The sequence below is a fragment of the Eschscholzia californica genome, unplaced genomic scaffold, assembly GCF_041429995.1.
Source record: "Eschscholzia californica isolate CP2 unplaced genomic scaffold, dmEscCali1.0.p SCAF_5, whole genome shotgun sequence".
NCBI classification, from domain to species: Eukaryota; Viridiplantae; Streptophyta; class Magnoliopsida; order Ranunculales; family Papaveraceae; genus Eschscholzia; species Eschscholzia californica.
In genome coordinates this window covers 49,512,648-49,533,777 of record NW_028238472.1, presented here as the reverse complement: position 1 = coordinate 49,533,777, position 21,130 = coordinate 49,512,648, and the positions used below count along the sequence as shown (strand labels likewise).

The following is a 21,130-nucleotide window of genomic DNA, read 5'->3' as shown; positions in this document are numbered from 1 at the left end:
TCAAGAATTTTTCCTATCAAGCGACTTTGGGAGAGTATTTGAGTCGACTAAGTCCTTGAAAAGATTTGACGAATTTGAGAGCTTGATAAAAGATGGGGTAAGGGAGTTCCAAATCTGATTTGAGAAGGAACAAGAAAAGAACAAATGATCAAGAGTCTCTTCTTCATGGTTACAAAGAGCACACCTATTTGGGAAGATGAAACCTCTTCGCTTAAGAGTATCAAGAGTAGGAAGAGCTTGGAGATACAAAGCCCATAAAACAAAAGAGATCTTCGGAGGAATGATGTTATTCCATATATTCTTACTCAGAAAGTCTCTCTGGATGTTGGCTTTGTTCTTGGTTGAGAAGAAATTTAAATGATCGTGATAAAAAAAGGAGACGAAAAACTCACCATTTTTGCTTGGAGTCCACGATCTGGTGGGAGAAGTTGAAGTATCCATAAGAGAGGCACTAGAGAGTTTAAGCAGCAGGTCTGTTGCCTTCATTGCTTCTGCTGCGGAACAGGTTCTTGAAAGATTTAAATCCCAATTATGAGAAGAGAAGTTATCGTTAATCACTTCTTCGACAGAGGCATCTTTAGTCTTAGAGAATTTCCAAATACTTTTGAAATCATCTTTTAGCGGAGTTGATCCTGCCCAAGCATCCTCCCAAAATGAAGTTTTTGATCCTCTGTTAATAGTAACACATGAACCTGCTTTAACTGACTTAGAGAAGGCTTGAATTTGTTTCCATGGACCACCCACTTTATGCACAGTCATCTCTTTTGGAAACCACCACTTTTTGTTGCCCTTATATTTCTCCCTAATCATATTTGTCCAAAGAGCGTCCGGCTCATTCCCGTACCTCCAAGTCCATTTGGCCAAAAGAGATAAGTTAGCTTCTTTTAATCTTCTTATTCCGAGGCCTCCATGGCAAAGAGGCTTTGTAATCTTGTGCCAAGAAACCCAATGAAGCTTCCTTTTAGAATTAGAATCACCCCATAAAAAATCTCTGAAGATTTTTTCGATCTTTTTGGCTACCTTGCCGGAAATTAAGAAGATAGAAAGCAAGTAAAGCGGCATAGCTGAAAGAATAGAGTTTATGAGGACGATTCTACCGCTTCCTTTTAGAATTAGAACCCATACTCAATTTGAAAAACCTCTTTAATATTTAAATGAATAAGGATTGACATTTACACAAATGTCATTAAACTTTCACAAAACTTCTTATTGTGATCAATTAGGGTTTCTTTGGCATGAAATTCGACAATGCATTACAAAGGAAGACCTTATTCTGTTGTACAATTTTGTTTTTTTCTTTAAAGCCTTCCCTTTGGTTTAATGCTCTTCTTACTAGTTTGTATAATTGAAAATTTGTTCTAGCTAATATTATTAAATGGAGTGATAGAATTTAACAGTAGGGTGTTGGTTGGCATGAGAATGTATATACAAAAAGAACATATAAAGGTGATGCTTTTGCAAACTTGACCTGGTTCATATTTAATTTACAATTTTCTCCATAACTCTCCCCATATATATAAATGCCCACGACTTCCCCCTCTCTCTCTCTCTCTCCATTTCACTTTAAACATCATACACAAAGACCTATAAAATACTCTGACTTCATGTTCACCTTCTTAAACATCCAGAGAATCGAATTTTAATACTTAATATTATATTATTTTTATCGTCAAAATTTATTATTATTTTATTTAACTTATTTAAAAGAAAAAAAACTTCTAGCTCAGCAAAAAAAAAACTCAAAATTTAATGATACATTACATCTAAAATATAAATAAGATTGGTGCAAGTTAATGACAGTAATATATTTCGAATTGTACGAAGGAAATCACAGCACACAACAAAAAAACATATAGAAAATAATTGAAAAAAAAACAAAACAAAATTAGGAGTGAGGTTTTGAACGGCTCTAAACCGTTACTAATATATCAAAATATTTTTAAGTACACCCTAATTTATATTTAATTTTTTTCTTTAGTTGTTCCTCAAACTCAGTGATGATCAATCGTGGCCTTCCTTGGTCTTTTTCTTTTTGAGAACCCGACTACGATCTACGTTAGTCGTTACAATGCACTGATTCATCATTAAGATGTGATAGGCACGATAATTAAAGAGGTTTAAAGCTCGACAACAAAAATCCTAAAGTCCGGCAACATATATTTTATTTAGTGTTTAAATTACATGAGATAAATTGGCTTCACCGAGAATCGATGCCAGGACCTCATGGACTAAGAGGGATGCCCTTGGTCTGTAAACCATTCATGTCCGACTAATGAGGAGATCAGAAATGTAGACACAGTAATGGCCAAAAAATCGGTTAGTCATAAATTGGGGGTCAAAATGAAATCGACCATACTACTTAAAGTTGATGGAAATAGGCAGATAGGTTTTGTCGATTGAAGCCCTTAATTGGGTATTGGGTGAAACCTGATAACCTCCCGACTCCAAAGATGATGATAATAAACCAGAAATAGAAAGGGGAAAATGAAAGTTAGGGTTTTTATTTAGCACGCAAGATTTGGTACGCAGTTCCCGGGGTTCAGGAGTCGAGAAGATTCTTAAGCGCGTGAGCTCCAAAGGCTGGCCAACCCGAATACCCATATTACCCACCCACCCAATACCTAGATAATTGTGCCCATAAAAACGGTTTCATTATTCAAATTCTAAACTTACCCATTAACCTTCGTTAACAAACTATAGGTTGTCAACAGTTGGTGGCCCAAGTCGTTTCAAGGTGTTGACATAAACTCCAGAAAGTCCTGGAGGTCCCAGGTTCGAATCCCAAATAAGGTGGAATCTGGTTATTTGAATTGAGTTTATTAGGGTGTAAATAATGTTGTTGGGCTTTAGGTCGTGTCTTGTTAGGGTTCGAGTGCCAAATGTAACGACATACGTAGATATTCACATTTAACTAGCATAAGATTAGTTCAACAAAAAAAAAAAGTACCATAAGATTTAAAAAAAAATGAGATTTTATTATGAAAGGTAGCCATTAAAATTTGGGAGTATAATTTTAACATACGAGGAAGGCCCTTAGGATAACAAATTAGTACAAGCTAGTACTATAACTTAGTTGGTTACCCTCTTTTTAAAGCTCTCACTACGACAAAACTACTACATTAATTAGTCATATTGATTACACACTTTAAAAGCATATCTTAATATTTGTCTTCTTCATATGGTTTTGTCTCCTTAATCACAATTCCCATAAATTAATTAATGTTAACAGATAGATTTAGACTTTCAGAGCTAGCTAGTTTAGAGAGCTAAATGTAATTAATCTAGAGAAAGAGAGAGAAAGAGATGACTAGGGGGATATACCCACACACTCACATTCATAATTAACTAGTACAACAACTACTAGTAAGTGAGTAGAAAAAAAGAAAGATAAAGAAAAACTGTCGTTTTGGGGTTTAAATTTCAGAGCTTTTGCCAGTTTCCGTTCTCCTTCTATTCCCCTTCTCCCACTCCTAGTTTCAACTACTCTTGTTTGGAACTTCAAAATATCCCACTCCACTAAAGTGTAAACCTAGGTTTTTCTGTTTGTCTCTTTCCTCATCCTCATTTTCTTTCTTTTCTTTTTCTTTTATTTTACAAAATAGGAGAATAAAATTAGAGGTGAACTTACTACTAGTTTATTAGTACTAAATTAGTTGAATTGAATGGTTTGGATGTAATTTTCAATTACACCCTTTATTTCTATGGGTAGTATTAATAAGTCCCTAAGTTTAATAATATTATTCACGCAAACTTAAATCACACATTGACGACCTACTACGATATAAGCACATAGGGACGTCCTAACAACTTTACATTCGAAGTTCTGAGAATTTACTTATGCAACTCTCATGTATCTGGCCGAGAGGAATAAACATCATATCCATGTAAATTTGTGATTTTATCACTTATTAATGAAATATGGTTTCGCTTGGTTTCAAAAAAAAAAAAACTTACAAAGAAACCAACCAGAATTTTACTCTGTAAATTTGATCACTTGCACTTGTTAAAATGTGTCGTATACGGCAGTGTTAAGTTAGTTATTATCCTCGGTAGGCATTGAGACATCACATACACTGCAACCACTTACTAGTGACTTTGATCCAAAACAAAATTTTACGAATTTAATGATATCCCCCCAAGATCTATACGCTCTAGTTTGATTGCAGTTTGTAAATCAGTAATTTGAAAGCGGATTGATCTGATCGTCTAGTGGCTCCGACTGATTGATTTGGAAGGAACAACATGAATGCGAGGTACTCAATAGTAGTCTTTTTAATGAGAGAGCGGGAGAGAGACATATATCACCTCTGTATGTCTATGTCTCTAGTCGAATAGAGATGTCAATCCTCTCTGGTTGCAGAAGGTTCCCACCCTCTCCCTCTTTATACTTCTATTTTCTCTTAGAAAATATGTGTAAAAGTAAAAAATCGAAAACAAAGAAATATCATCTAAGAAGAATTCTAATGATTTTGCTAAATAGAAATCGAAATCCTATCTAGTTACTATGTGATTTTCCCTCTAGAAGTTGATTGTTAGTTATAGATTTTCTTTTCTAGTTTTAGATCTGTTACCATCTTTTCTCTTTTTCATTATTGTGCCTCTCTTATATCACCTTTTATCTTTGAACATAACCCCCAACCTTTACGTTTAAAGACCCCACTTTCCCAAGTATTCCCGGAAAAGCCCACATTAATATACCTTGACTAAGAGGAAACTAAAAAGGGGCATCCAAGAATTCTCTATTTATACACATACATGTATTAGTTCTATTTCAAAACTTCAAAAGCGAAAGTAAAAAAAGCACATTTACCATGGCCAAATGGAGAAGGATGAGAAAAAAAAATTAGATGACCCAACTACTCGCTTTATTGGACTAAGCCTTCTTAGTTTGTGGAATTTATCAGAGCGATATTCATGTAGTCTGACTGAATGAAGCAATTTGCTTTGTTGATGTGATGTAATGCTTTAGCTCTCATCTAAATATTATTAACCAACTAAAAGAAATAGTTATGATAAAAATTTGCGAAAAATCACTAGATCAATGTCTTTTTATAAAAAAGACCCATCTATTATTTGGGGGTGCTCATCTGCCTACTTAAATTATGCAGTGGCTTACCGATAGTAAAATTTGCACAAATGCATACATAACATGTGAAATTAGAACACTGGTTTGCATGCAGTTCGTACATGTTTGCGAAGAGAATTGAAGCCCAAAAGTATGTTGATATGCTATCTAACCAAGAATAATCTTTGGCCAATTTTCTGATGTTGTGTTGTTGAACTCTTCCATTACTTTTATTTAGTTAGGTCAAATATAATCTGAACAAAATCAAAGGGTTAGTATGTAATTCTGAAAACACAAAAGAGTGCATCAAAAAAATAAGTATAAGCACATTAAGGGTATTAATTATTCTTTAACAAACATGTAGTAAAAGTAGTTATTACTTGTTTCCAAAGATACAGATAGGCAAATGAATGTAACATGAATGATTCATGGGGTTGGTTGAAAACATGTCTTAATGACAAATTTCACCTTTCACCAACCAAATCTATCTCCCAAGTCCCATCCTTCTCCTTCATATTCAATGTCTTAAACACACAAACACAAAATTCTCTATTGCTTAACACCTTTTAGGTGAAACAAAATGTACCAAGCATTTTCCTAATTTAGGAAAATGGAGTTATGAATGTCCAGTAATATATTGTTTATTTTTTCTCAACGTAATAGGATCTGGAATTAGTTTAAAATAAATGTTATTAGTAATCGATACGACATGATTTAGATTCATTTTAACTTACGGGATTTGTTATAGTTTTTTTTCTAAATTATCATTATGGTGACAAAGAGTTTTACATTATTTTTTCATACAGTTTGATTTAGTATCTTATTTATTTTTAAGATGTATTGAGCATGAAAGTTTTTAATTAAACCGTCATAGTTTATTTTCTACTAATTCTTATTAATAACATGAAGCCGAAAAGAAATACTATAAGCTTGTGAGAATTTGAGGGTGTATTTCCAACTTGAAGAAAATATTAGGGAGCAATACTAAATTTTCCACATAAATAGAGTAAAAATAACTCTATCAAATAAGTGAAGAGAGTTATAGGATGGTCCAGACCAGTTTTCCGGACTGCTAGTGATGCTGTCCGCTTTGGCACACCTGTCACCTGGGCCTTACGGTTTTAAAATGTCTCACTAGGGAAGGATGTTTATAACCTCTTGATAAGAACACCACACTCCATCTCACCACCAATGTGGGATTGACATACAATACACCGTCTCAAGACCACATCATAGTAGAGCGAATCATGCTGATAACGTGTTATGGGATGGTGCGGACCAGCCTTCCGGGCTGCTAATGATACTACCCGCTTTGCCACACTTGGACCTTACGGTTTCAAAAGGCCTCACAAGGGAAGAGTGCCTAACCTCTTAAGAGGACCATCGTGCTCCATCTCACCACCAATATGTGATTGACTTACAACAAAGAGCTCATCTTTTTGGGCCTCTATTTTGAGAGTAATTTTTTTTTCTTAATCCTCTATTTTTCATGAACTCAAATTTAGCCTACCTTTTTAACCCTCTATCCATCCACCTTCAAAGTATTTTCTTGACTCCCAAAACCGTTCCTAAATTACTTCTTTCGCTTTTCATAGGTTTCTCAAACTTAAATCTTTCTCCGTCTCTCGTCATCTTCTACTCAAGTGGACCTTCATATGTTCATCAATTGAGTCCTATTTTTTTTTATTGAAAAGAGACAGTATTAAAAATTATATTTTTGAAATTAGTTATTTCGTAAGAAGTAAAATAAGGATAGAGATTTTATGTCCTTCCCCAAGGTCGGAAGAAGTCATTTTGAAAACGTGGAAAGTAGTTAACCAAAGATGTGGTTTGTTAAAAAGGCCAACATCAAATTTTAGAAAAAATAGGGGGCCAAAAAATGAGATAGTCATAAAATATGGGTCAAATATGAATTACCCCATAAGTAAATAACTATGAGATAAATACCTTAAATTGAATAAGGGTAAGATAGTAAAATAAAAAAGAAGTATGTGCAAAAATGAGAGAATAAAGAAAGATACTCCAATACATACTCCATTCCACTTTCTATCTCTCTCTCTCTCTCTCTCTCTCTCTCTCTTTCTTCTCAATTACTACTACATACTTTCTCTTTCTAAGTTTTTTCTCTTTCATCTTCAACCTTCTCATTTTCCCCCACAAACTTGTTTCTATATGACATTTCAAAGGAAAAAGATCAAAGAAACTCAAACTTCATCACTAAAATCCCAATATCAAATCTCATTACTCTCTTCTTCTTCTTCTTGCCATTAATGGCGACTGGTTGGGTTAAATCACTACAGTGTAAATCAAGAGCTTTTGAAGATGTTTATGTTCCTAGTCCTAAACATTTAAACAATCTTCTTGATTCTTCAAGTTGCAGAAAAACTGTTCAAAATCTTAAAGATGTAGTTGAAACCAACAAGAAAAAACCTAGAAAATCAAACCCACCTTCACCATCATCATCATCATCTAATAAATCAAAACCCATTTCAAGATTTCACTCAAAATCAACAAAATCTGAACCACCCATTTCAAATCATTCAACACCAACAACAACAACAAATCGAGTTCTTCATCGAACCGGTACAGGAACTCGTTCAGCTCGGTCATCGACTCGTTCATCATCTGACTCGTTCTTTCCTACCCTTACCGAATTACCAGAAGGTCACCCATCTCGTAACGTCGTCGAAATAATCTTCCATACAAGTTGGTCTCCTAAAGCATTTTCCGGCCGGATCGAGATGATTTTCAAGGTTCAAAATCTGCCCAAAACTGTTGCCCGTTTTGAAGAATACAGAGAGATTGTGAAGTCTCGGGCAGTTTCTGGTACTCCGGGCAGTAATACCAGTAAAGAAGATGATGTCCGGTGCATGGCTGACGGTAATGAAGTTATGAGATTTCATTGTTTGGGTCCTACCGCCGGTGGGATCTATGACGCCGGCGGAATGTGCACTTTTTCCGGTAAAGAATCTGTGATTTGCACTTATTCCGGTAGTGGCGGGGCCCATGAGAATGCTGGTTGTGGTAAAGGAAGGAGAGGCATGTTAGTTTGCCGAGTTATTGCTGGACGAGTTTATAAAAGAATCGGGGTTGAATCGTTCTTGGAAAAGCGAATCGGGTTTGACTCGTTTAGTAGTGGAGATGATGACATTAATGGTGGGAAATTACTAGTATTTGACTCGAGAGCTGTTTTACCTTGTTTTCTTATCATCTATAAACTATAGTATAAGTATATAAAAATGTTATTGCATCTATCAACTCTATGGAAAAAAATCTCTTTTTTCATTTTTTGTGTTTTTTTTTTTGTTTTCAATGGGTGGGATTTAGTTGAAACCCTAGAAGACTACTAGAGTTGGTAAATGCTTCAACATTTTATTAACTAATTTGAATTTTTCTTTTTGTATCTTTTTCTCTCTCTTCATGAAGGTATGAACAAACTACAAAGAGTGTAATCCCATACTTGGTGTTTAAAGGATTCTTGTTTTTATGTGAAGATGTACTTAATGTTTTATTTGTTTGGATGTGTTTGGAAATTTGAATGAAGTTAATGAAGTTTTGTATTGTTTTGTTTTGGGGAGGCAATAAAACAGTTAAAACAGTTGAATGACAGTTCCAACTTTTAGAATGATTTTAGTTGATGACTTGAGGTTGAAGATTATCAAAACTATAGAGTAAGGAATCAAGGATCAAAGGAAAGACATATGGTCCTTGTGTTTTATGGGTCCCCATATGTCTAGGGTTAGGTAAATATGATCTTTTTTTGTTGAAAGTAAATATGATCTTCTTGGTGAAACTAAAGTGATGGTTTTTTATTTTGAAGTTAGAATGTATAGTTTGTTTGGATCACCTAAAATATTCTCACCTTGTTTGGAAATTGCTTTTGTTTATAAAAAAGGGTTAGGTTGAAAATTAACTCAAAATCAAGTACTTTTAGTTCTATGTTTAAGGTTGTTTTAGGAGCTAAAATAAGAAAAAGATAAGAATTTCATTTTAAGATAGAAATCTTTACTTTTACTAGAACAAATGTTGTGTGCATCTTAGCCAATCTTTGCAAAGAATAAAACGTTAAAAACACACACCCACACACGTTAATGAGACTACTACTTAAAATAGATATTCTAATTCAATGTTGTCTGGTTGCAGAGTAGCAAACGGTAGTGCGTGTTGTTAGATGATTTCATCGGGATGTTTGGTCATTCTTATTACGAAATTTAGTTTGCAAATGTACATCTAACTTGCACTTTGACCTAATTTAACCATCTCATGATTCATTTATCACCCTTTTGACGCCAGTCTTTTATCTATAAATGCCAGACTATATTCTTACAATTTTAATCCACATTTGGTGCTTTACTAATGAGATACAAGTTGATTGATGGTCACTGAAAATATCCATTAAGCTCATAGCCCTAGAAGAGAATTAGAAACTTTGATTGAAACCCTAGATTCCTAGAATCTGAGTATGTGGCATGTGGAAAACCCTAATTCAAGTATAAGGTAGTTGTATGATAAAGGAAGAGAGAGTCATAAAAGCCCTTGATTGGTGCTATTCATAATGGCAATTGAATACTTTTCTCATCTTCTAGGAAGGTTTTCAAGATTAATAAAGCGGCACTTGAGTAGAGAAGCTATTCAAAATCTTACACCACCACCCCATAAAAGCTACTTATTGCAGTTAATTTTTACTCAATGTGGGGTACTTGTGTAATTTCTTATCTGCCACAATATCCCGAAAAATGGGTCTGACCATCCCAATTTTTTGCCCAAAAATAATTCTCAAGAAACTAACAATCAATTTTTCCTCATTGTGTCATGAGTGTTGACAGACACAAGTGGACTTGTTGTAATAGTAGAGATGGCTCAATTCATTATTTGATTTAGAGCAACCCTATGTGACGTGGAAAATTGAGCAGATTTAAGATAGAAATCAAACACGGTCTATTATGATATTCGTAGTTCAATAAATCTGAATCATCGAAAACACGAATCACGATAATTCAAATAAGATTTATATCTTCTTCATCAAAAAAATAAAATAAATAAGATTTATATCTAAAGACTCTTCGATTTTTCTTGTTTTCTAGTATTTCTTTTTTTAGAGAATGAGAGTGTATATCCAAATCTCTAAAAGAAAGAACTTAATGATAAAAGGGAATATGATTTCTTATAGCAATTATACAGAAAATTAGGTTGAAGGACCAATTTATCTAAATTAAAAGAGTTAATTCCTATATGGCCCCCTACTTTGTGATCAGCTTCCTTTATGACTCCCTTTTTTTCATAAATTCAAATATGACCCCCTATTTTTATGTAAATGGCGTAAATACCCTTCCTAATTTCTAACTAAAATATTAAAAACATATTTATTTCCACCTCACCTCTCTCTCTCTCTCCACGTCATCTCTCTCTCTCTCCACCTCACCTCTCTCTCTATCTCTCTCCACCTAACCTCCCTCTCTCTCTCTCCACCTCACTTTGTCTTCTCCGATTAAGTTCGCCGGCCGGAAAATTTTCCGGCCGGCGACCTTAAAAAAAAAAAAAACTCTCTTCTCTCTGTCATCTCCGGCAATGTCGCCGGCCGGAAAATTTTCCGGCCGGCGACCTTAAAAAAAAAAAAAAAAACTCTCATATCTCTCTCTCTCAAAAGATTCCGGCGAAGGGGTTACCCTTCGCCGGAATCTGTTGAACCAGACCTTCAGATCTGAAGGTCTGCTCGAACAGACCCTTGAAGGTCTGTTCCGAGCAGACCTTCAAAGGGTCTGCTCAGAACAGATCTTCGAAGGTCTGTTCCGAACAGATCTGAAGGTCTGTTCGGAACAAACCTTCAGATCTGTTGAACCAGACCTAAAGGTCTGTTCGGAACAGACCTTCAGATCTGTTGAACCAGACCTAAAGGTCTGGTTCAACAAATTCGGGCGAAGGGTAACCCCTTCGCCGGAATCTTTTGAGAGAGAGAGAGATGAGAGTTTTTTTTTTTTTTTAAGGTCGCCGGCCGGAAAATTTTCCGGCCGGCGACCTTGCCGGGGAAGACAAAGAGGGAGAGGTTGAAAGAGAGAAACAGAGAAAGAAAGGTGGAGAGAGAGAAAGAAAAGTGGAGAGAGAGAGAGAAAGAAAAGTGGAGAGAGAGAGGTGAGGTGGAGAGACATGTGAGGTGGAGATAGAGGTGAGGTGGAAATGAGGTGGAATGTATTTAATTTTATTTTGAAAAATTATAAATAGGAAGGACAATTAGGACATTTACTTGAAAATAGGGGGCCATATTTGAATTTACGAAAAAAAGGGGGCCATAAAGGAAGCTGGTCACAAAGTAGGGGGCCATATAGGAATTAACTCAAATTAAAAACAAGTTATATTTAGCTTGGCAAAAAAAAAAAATCCAACATTTGTAATAAATCAACATTTTTTTCGTAATGTTTTGCCAACCACATGCAACTAGTTGCAAGTTGCGAAATTACGTACGGAACTGAAGACTAGCAAAGATTGAATGATCATTTTTCATCAATACAAAAAAGCTATGCAGGGTTTTACCTAAATTTCCTGACATAATATTTGATACTTATGGAAACAACGAATAGCGTGTGATGGTGCATGCAAGCACTTACCTTGTTACATAAGGCCTCAACTTTTATACATGTAGTTGGTGTAAAAAATTTATGAAGTTGTAACATTTTCGTCTAAGATTTTGGGTGATCTCAACTCATCTAGTCGTTTATATCTTCGTATTGTTACATTCCTCATACGGAGCTCTTTATGTTGAAGTTTGATCATATTTATTGTTGAGTGGATGAAATATTAATGTTCGAAGTATCTAACTTGATATGCAAGATATCCATGCTTAATTTGTGTGAGTTAAAATGCAAGTCAATAATGAAAATTTCCTAATCATATCAGTATATTAGTTTCGATACATAACTCCATATTTCTTTTTTTTTTCTTTTATGTGATGCTATCAAAAAACAAATGTGTATGATGAATATGACTATATGATCGCCAAAAACTTTTGGTTGGAGTGGTAAGAAGTTTAGTCCTCCAACCAAGAGTTCGAGGCACGCTGACAATTACTAAAAAAAAAATTGAAACAAAGTGAAAATACGTACTTGATTAGAGTACTCTGTATTAAATAAAAATTAAAAAGATATCCATGTTCTTTACATAATTTGAAAACTACTTTAATACTTGCATGAAATATATGAAAGGGAACAGAGGATATAATTTAATGTAATCTTAACTTTGCCACCAAATAACCACAAATGAGGAAATTTTGTAGGTCAACTTCATGATCTGTTAAGTAGTCAAAATAATGGAAGTTGGAGGTGATAAAATGTGGGTTTTCAAGTTCAAATTGGTTATTGTTAAGAGTGTACTTTAATCAACTTAATAACCCATGTTTGTTATGTGATTAAGATGTTTCATCCAAAGTTCCACATTGCTTGTGACCTTAAAACAAATCTTCACCATTTATTGAGTCAACCATAATTTTGCCTATTTTAAGTATTTTATTTTGTTGCAAAGCCTATCTTAAGTTGATAAAGAAAGAATCTTTTTTTGGAACGCTTTACGGTTGCTCTCTCCGTCCCAAATTAGACGATCTAATTTTGTTTTTAGATTGTCCCATTTCTAAAAGTAAAGAAGAAGGAACCCATTACTTAAAAAACAACAAACGAAAACATCACAATTATGAAAAAGAGTGAGCCAAGAAACTACTATCATATAGGTAAAATGATAGGTAGCCCGTAGCCAAATAAGTAATAGAAGCCAAGATAATGAGTTATATAGTGGCTATTACTATGCCATATTTTAGTTCAACAAAGTTCATAAAATTTTATCCTTTCCATTTTAGATTATTTCCACTTTGACCCCCGAATTGGTTCGCCATTTATTAATTTTGAAATTTAATGGAAATTTTAGAATGAAACACGTATCATTTTAAGATGATGAGGAATGAAAGGTGAGACTGTTTTTCTTTTTTGTTGAAGGGAAAGGTGAGACTGGTTTTCTTTTTTGTTGAAGGGAAAGGTGAGACTGTTGAATACGGTCAAATAGGAAGTCAAAGTGAAAGTCGATATAAAATCAATGTGTCTGAAGGGAAAGTGAAAAACCCAATCCATGAGCCCATCTTGCTTAAGGCGAGTGTGCTTCACAGGCTGGTGGAAGTATAAAAGGAATTTATACATGGGCATATGTCTCGAACGTACACCCCTTAATTATTTCTTTTCTTTTCAGAACCCGTTCGTTCTTTATCTTCAGCTTCTTCACCTTTATAACCGATCCACCGCTACCAACCACAAGTGTCACCAACCACCATTGTAGCCACGGTCTCTCTCTATCATTCTCTTTCTCTAGTCTTCTCGATCGAGGGTTTGATAGACACTCGTCCAAAGGGAGAGAAACAAGACATTCTGAATTTGGGTTGTGCCGTTATGCTGTAATGGATTTTGTAACAACCTTAAGTGCCCATAAAACTTCCCCACAAAAAATTAGGGTTTGTTTGGTTTGTTAAAATTAAAGTGGAAAAATTGTTTTTCTCGCACATACTATTTTTTCTTGAAAGAAATTGATTTTTCAATATTTGGTTGAGTGGAAAAGGTGGGGAAATCGTTTCCTAAGTGGCGGTGGCAATGACGAGCAGTAGGGGTGAGTAGTGGTTGGTAGGGCGATTAGTGGTTGGTAGGGTAAGTAGCGGTCGGTTGCCGACCGTATTGAGTCAGGACGAAGCCCAAACAAGAGCCGATCAAATAGTCAATATCTTTTTTCCGACTTAGTTCAATTCGGCTGGGTTCGACTTGAACGATTCAGTCGGTCATTCTGAAAGATCCAAGTGATGGCGATGAGATGAGAAGGGAGGGATAAAAAGAAATCTAAATTACTGGACTGGGAAAATCCAAATACCATCGTAAGTGGAAAAATTACTTAGGTGGGAAATGTACACAGGTGGTATAAAAACACAACTTTTAGGTGAGAAAACTGAATCAACACTATTCTAGTTGCTTCACTGAAGCACTCAAGGCACAACCTCGACCTTCACCTGAGAAGAAGACCTTTCTACCGCAATAGATGATACAACAACAGGTTATTTTCTTTATCTCTTTACCTATTAATTTCTTTGTAGACACATATTAGGGTTTTTATAACACTCTTAAATCCAACGTGAACCTTCAAATCCTAATTTTTATTGTTCTTATGAGAAATGAGATTACATAATATAGAATTTAGTTTCCTTCTCTTCCCATTTCCCCTAATCGTTCAAAAAGAATTGAGAAATCTAATATCCATGTTAAATAGATTGAAACACAAACTGTTCAGGGTTGTGTTTACCCCATGAAAGGCTGAAACCCCCACCTTTTCATAATACACATTACTGAAACTCCCACCTTTTAACCTTTATAAATACTGAAACCCCCACTTTTTTGGAATTTCCGTCCGATTCAACTTCTCTACGCGGTTAGTGAAAAGGAATTGACTAAATAGCCCATTAGTTAAACAACACCCACCCACCTTTCCGTGACCAAATAGTTGGGGCGCCTTGGAGCAAAAACGGTGGGGCGCTTCTAACCACGACCCAAACTCCCTTCCCCATTCCACCAACAGACCACCAGGGAGCAAAAATGAAGGCTTCAAGCTCCAGTCGTTAAGCAGCTTCAAACTCCCCAAATCCATGGTGGATGCAACTATCTCTGTCTCTCTCTAACGATTTAGGGTTTCTCAAGATTTTTATCATCACCAGGTACTTTTTTCTTTCAAGATTTTTATTTATCTTGATTAGGGTTTTCTTTTGTTGGTTTCAGTTGTTACAAATTTTAATTTCTTATTCTTTGTTGAACTAGAAACTGTTAGTTGAGAATGATTTTTTTAATAGAAAATAGGAAATTTCTTATAGTTTTTTTTTCCTTACAGATTGTGAAACCCTAAAAAAGAAGAATTTAGTGAGGTTTTTTAGGTTGTTGTTGAAACCCTAGTCAAGAGGAATAAGATGATATATTGTTGTGATGAAATCAACGAAATATGATTGATGTTATTCATGAAGTTATCTATATAAAGAGCTTGTACTAGGAATTTTAAAGTTGATTCAGTGATGATTTATTTTGCTTAAGTTTATGTTGGAGTATATTAATTTTAAAGATCGTAAAAATTCGTCGAAGCTTCCGCCAACGAGTTTACGTCAGTTATGTTGCTAGCTAAAGTAATTTACCGTTACGCATTGCCCTAGACTGTAAATCTTGTTGTTAACATTATCTTGTGATTGAAGATGAATTGGTTTTTTCCTTTTGTTGGTGCTTTCAGGTAGAAGCCGAGATAACCTTTGAAAACTGAACACTTCGTTATAACCATAATTAAGAAAAAGGAAGCAAGTTCTTTTGGCAAAAGGGGGCACAAATTTGATTGAGGTATCATAGTAATGGAGATAGATAAAGAAGAAACACCCGGAAACTCAACCCCTGCACCAGAACCTTCTCCCACAACATCACTTCCTTCTGGTGTCCAAACCTCTACAACTACTAATCTTCCTCTGCTTCAATCTCTTCCCGTAGTGCTTCCGACGGTCATAGGACAACCTACATCTCTCGTTCAGCAAACACCAGTCCTGCCACCCCCACCTATTGCCCCATTAGTTCCTCCAATTATTCCTCCATTTGTTCCTCCAATTATTGCTCCAATTGTTCCTCCGATTCTTGCTCCAATAGTTCCCCCAATTGCTCCCATTCCGTCACATCCTCCAGTTCTCCCGCCGCTTGCACCTCTGCCTAACCGTCCACCAGTCATCCGTCAACCTCCTCCTCAAACTACTGAAACAAGTGCCTCTGATTCGGATTCTGACCATGAAGATTCTGGTCCTAACCGTTCCATGGAGTATGAGATATCAGAAGAAAGCAAACAGGTTCGAGAGCGGCAAGAAAAAGCGATGCAGGATCATCTTTTAAAACGCCGGGCATTTGCTTTAGCTGTACCTACAAATGACTCGGCAGTTCGTGCCCGTCTCCGTCGGCTTGGTGAGCCAATCACACTTTTTGGCGAGAGAGAGATGGAAAGGCGTGATAGATTGAGGATGATAATGGTGAAGTTAGATGCTGAAGGACAATTAGAGAAGCTTTTGAAAGCTCATGAAGATGAGGAGTCTGCTAATGCTGCTGCGGAGGAAAGTGATGGGGATGGGCCTCAACAATACCCTTTTTACACAGAAGGCTCAAACGATCTTTTAAAGGCTCGAATTGACATTGCCAAGTATTCAATTGTGAAAGCAGCTTCGAGGCTTGAGCGTGCGAGGAGGAGAAGTGATGACCCGGATGAAGATTTGGATGCCGAGATTGATTGGGCTTTGCAGCAAGTGGGTAGTTTAGTCCTTGACTGTAGTGAAATGGGTGATGAGCGGCCTCTCACTGGATGTTCCTTTTCGCATGATGGGAAGCTACTTGCCACATGGTATTCTCCTACTTTACTTTCTCTTAGCTTTTCTACTAGTGTCTTACTCTCATGTAATTGACTCCAAATAATCAAATATTTGCTTTGCTCTTTCCGTAGTAAGTTAAGAAAATGAAGATAGTTCAACACACTTTCATTTGATATTGATAAATAAACTTCTGTAATGCTCCTTTTGTATCTTGAACTTTAAGGTCTAAAATTTATGACGTTTTCTTGTTGGTCGTTCAAACATGAAATAAATATATTTGCTTAGGACAATAAAATTTGTATACATGTCTTGCAATTGGATCGGGATTATAGTTATTGATTCTTCTCAAACTTCGTATTAGTGCTATGAGTGGAGCTGCCAAACTATGGAGCATGCCTAGAGTAAACAAAATTGCTCCTCTGAAGGGGCACCTGGAGCGCACAACCGATGTTGTATTTTCTCCTGTGGACAACTATTTAGCAACTGCCTCTGCTGATCGAACTGCAATTCTATGGAACACTGAAGGGCGTTTTCTGAGGAAATTTGAGGGTCATCTTGATCGTCTTGCTCGTGTTGCCTTCCACCCCTCTGGTAAGTACTTGGGAACAGCTAGCTTTGACAAGACGTGGAGATTGTGGGATGCAGAAACTGGAGTCGAGTTGCTTCTCCAAGAAGGGCATAGCAGAAGTGTTTACGGGATATGCTTTCACCCTGATGGATCTTTAGCTGCTTCATGTGGTCTTGACGCATTAGCTCGGGTATGGGATCTTCGTACTGGAAGAAGCATTCTTGCCTTGGAAGGCCATGTTAAACCGGTAAATTCCAACTAAAATCTTACATTATTTCTTTCAGTGTTTCGTTTCTTCCATAAAGATTCCAAACTTTTTTTAAATTACTAACTGCAAGTTTTTGTGGGTAACACTTGTGTATCACTTTTTCTGTTTCAGGTTTTAGGTATTAGCTTCTCTCCCAACGGTTATCATATAGCCACTGGTGGCGAAGATAATACTTGTCGCATCTGGGATCTAAGAAAAAAGAAATCGCTGTATACAATTCCTGCTCATTCCAATCTTATTTCGCAAGTCAAGTTTGATCCTGAAGAAGGATATTTTCTGGCAACTGCTTCATATGATATGACTGTGAAGGTGAACCATTTTTCCCGATACCACATTAATCTCCCTAGATTATACGAAACAATTTTTTTAATGGAACTGGTATGTTTGGTTTGTGTCAGGTGTGGTCGGCCCGAGATTTCAAGCCGATCAAGACTTTGTCTCATGAATCCAAAGTTACATCTTTAGATGTTACAAGAGGTGAGTTCCTTCTGTTAGAAACTCGAAGTTTTGTTTATCTGCAAGTGAAACACAAGGTGCACTAATGCAACCTCACTTAATATTGAATTAAAATTTACTTGCCAATCCATAGATCGATTAGAAAGAGTAAGTGTTTTATTCATACATGACAAATAATTGGCTAATAGCATAGAGCAGCATCCCATCAATGGGAGAGCAACCCTCTCATTCAAATAGAAATCCTAATAGAAATAGTAATCCTAATTTATGAAGGAAGAAATTAATCAACATTTCCTACATACACTATAAAATGGAATAGTAATATAGAAAGGAAATAAATAAAATATAAACTAAGACAAACTAGGGTTCTCAAATACGTAGGATGTATGAGCCGTTCGCTACAAAAAGCGAGGCCTCACCTTGAGACATGCACATCAATGTGTAAATGGCGTACATTGACTTTCTGGAAAGAAAACAGTGATACCACATTTATGTTGAAAGATAACATAACCTTGTTTTTTTACTTCGCTATAAAAATATGAAGTCTTCAGCGTTTTACAAACGAAAGATATCAATCTTCTTACTTCTATGTAATGATGCATAATTTTTCAATGTTTATACATTTTTCTTCTTCGTGGTAGACAACAAAAGGAATTGCCTCAAGGTGTGTGCCCTCTGTTGAATTTAAAAACCACGTACCACAGCGTGTCGTGTAAACATCATGTACGATTGAACAAAAAGTTGGTTGACAGGACAATGTTATTTGGTCTAATAAAAAACCCACCTAAATTAGTGTTAGATAAACTGATTCATGTTACTTGACAACTACACCCGTCCATTCAGTTATCATCTTGCAGTTTTTTCTTTTCCGCGTTTCACAGAGATCCAATGAGTCCATACTGTGTTTGCAGTGTTACTTCGTAGCGTTATTTGCAGATATTATTTGTTTTTTCTTTTTCAGTTATAGTATTTCGAATGAGACTTTTCTTCTAATACTTCAATTTTTCTTTACTTTCCTCGTTTCTCATTCTATAGATGGACAATATATTGCAACTGTTTCACACGATCGTAGTATCAAACTATGGTCAAGTCAGAGCAATGGAAAGGAGAAAGCCATGGACATCGATTAATTTGGTGAGGTAAAAATATGTTTAACATACGGCTGAATGTTATCTTATTAGTGCCCAAGCAATTCAAATTTTGGCTTCTCTATTTTCCCCGTGACATTGTGCCAAAAGGCGATAGATATAGACGTATCTTGAGACTTACAAAGGCTCCTTTCGATACATCATACAGTAGCTGATGAGATGTTATTTTTTGTTGTTTATTAATTAGGTCAATAGATGTTGAAAAGAAGAGGATGGACATGAAATATTCATAGTTTATCTGTATTATGAATACTTTTTTTTTGCTTTTCCATATCTAATCCCGACTCGTCTGAATTTGAGTTATTCAATAATTGGATATAGGCCAGTCTAGTGAATAGTGTGGATGACACATTGAATATCGGCCAATCTAGGTAATGCCCAAAATTTTCTCTTCTCCCACTTCGATTAGCATGTTTGTTTGATTATCAACAATGAGCAAAACGATATTACCTTCTTCCGTGATTTCATGTGCATAGTTATATCGGATTTTGTATGTCTGGACCGGTTGAGGCTTTTTCCAAAGCTAAGTGTATCAAGAAGGGTGATAGAAATTCTTTCCTTACTACCACTGCTCCATTGGCTAACTTATGGGCTTTGTGTGTTCAAAGAAATGATAGAAAATATTGGCTAACTTATGGGCTTTGTGTGTTGAAAGAAATGATAGAATTTTCAGTGAGACATGATGTAGGGATAGACTAGTTATCTTTGCTGAAGGTTTTAGTTTCTTTTGGAATTCAAATTCGAAGTGACAAGCGACCTTTATGTAATTTTGTTTTTAGTGATAACGGTAACTACCATCGCAGAGGGTCATATAAAGACCCTCCAGGTTATATGCTATAGTCTATGAGCCACTTTCTTCCTACTTCTACCTCATTAATATCCGAGTTCAGTAGATCTTAAAGCATCTCCAATGCAAAACTTAAAAAAACTCCGATCTTTCTTATATGGCTAAATTTGATGACTAAGACACTTAAGACTCAAAAGATCTTAAAAATAAAGTTTGTAATTGAGACATTTCAAAATAAATGCTTCCACTTCCGCTTAAGATCTCAATTGAGTTTTGTATTGGAGAGATTTTTTTTTTTTATAAAAAACTATAAAGTCCTACGTGACACTTACGATTTTAAGATTGAGGTTGCATCGGAGATAGTCTTAGATTTCTACTACCATAGGATTGTACTTGAAACCTCCGAGGTGTGTCGTCTGTGTATAACCACTGCAACAACATGTGGTGGTGGACGAGACGATGGGGCTCTGTTTGATAAGTCCTTGTGGTCCTATAAATGAAATTGTCTTTTCGGAAAGAAAGACTATCAAAATGATCGCATTGTCTATTGTGGATGAGTAATTACACCCGCCAAAAATCTCAACTCTAAATGAGCAAAATCAATATCATTTAACGATGAACAAAGACTACCAACTAATCACATTGAAAAGTGTCTCACAGTAGTTGCGTATTTAGTCGGGGAAGTACACATTACTACTAGACATTAGCGTGAATTACGTTTTTGAAGAATTAGTGTGGATTACAGTATCGAAGGAGTAATATAATCGAGTCTTCTTTGAAGAATTAGCGTGAATAACGTTTTCGAAGGAGTAATATAATCAAGCCTTCCAACAACCCCGTTGTCTTTTGCCATTATTTTTTTTCGGTTGAGTGTTGTAAACATCTCTAATAAATTATTGAATAATCAATGGAAATCTAGTACTATCAAAGAGGTCAGGCTGGAAAAGAGAGAGATTTGAAAATGATATTTGGAGGTGTTTGTTATTAGGGGCAATTGATTAATTAAGACATGTCGTTTTATTTTGTGATTCAACGAAACGTTTTATGATCATGCTGAAGATATATGAGTTAAACTTAAATTCAAGATAACCTTGTACTCGAAATCTGATTGAGGTGTTGAATTTGCTTTTCCCTTTGCTTTGCATAACACATATTCAAACTCTTGCATTCAAGATCAGTCCGACAAAGAAAGACTAAATAATATGCATATCCTCCGGATCAGCGGTACCTCCTCCCTTATTATACATTTAGAAATTGACTCTCAGTTGTTAAGCGATATTACAACTTCACTTTCAAAATGAAAATACGTATGACGTTGACTTCCGTTCTCGATTTTTCTGTCAAATATAGCAATATTATAACTTCACTTTCAAAATGAAAATATGTATGACATTGACCTCCGTTCTCGATTTTTCCGTTAAATATCAGTTAAGTTGTTTACGTGCCAACCAC

The 21,130-nt window shown here is 35.7% G+C and overlaps 3 protein-coding genes across 3 annotated transcripts; 2 read left to right on the top strand and 1 right to left on the bottom strand.

Annotated features, from left to right (window-relative positions):
• Positions 1 to 759, bottom strand: LOC147540133 (uncharacterized). Its single transcript, XM_086643199.1, has one exon. It carries the CDS (start codon positions 757 to 759, stop codon positions 1 to 3), a length of 759 nt encoding a protein of 252 aa, XP_086499325.1.
• Positions 760 to 7,107: 6,348 nt separating this feature from the next.
• LOC147540132 (uncharacterized) lies at positions 7,108 to 8,636 on the top strand. The gene has a single exon (XM_086644622.1). It carries the CDS (start codon positions 7,336 to 7,338, stop codon positions 8,287 to 8,289), a length of 954 nt encoding a protein of 317 aa, XP_086500748.1. The 5' UTR covers positions 7,108 to 7,335; the 3' UTR covers positions 8,290 to 8,636.
• Positions 8,637 to 14,474: 5,838 nt separating this feature from the next.
• On the top strand, positions 14,475 to 19,162 carry LIS (WD-40 repeat family protein / small nuclear ribonucleoprotein Prp4p-like protein). Its single transcript, XM_086640381.1, has 6 exons — positions 14,475 to 14,789; positions 15,347 to 16,483; positions 16,813 to 17,266; positions 17,399 to 17,596; positions 17,686 to 17,764; positions 18,779 to 19,162. The coding sequence occupies exons 2-6, from the start codon at positions 15,462 to 15,464 to the stop codon at positions 18,871 to 18,873; spliced, it is 1,848 nt and encodes a 615-aa protein (XP_086496507.1). The 5' UTR covers positions 14,475 to 14,789; positions 15,347 to 15,461; the 3' UTR covers positions 18,874 to 19,162.
• Positions 19,163 to 21,130: the final 1,968 nt, after the last annotated feature.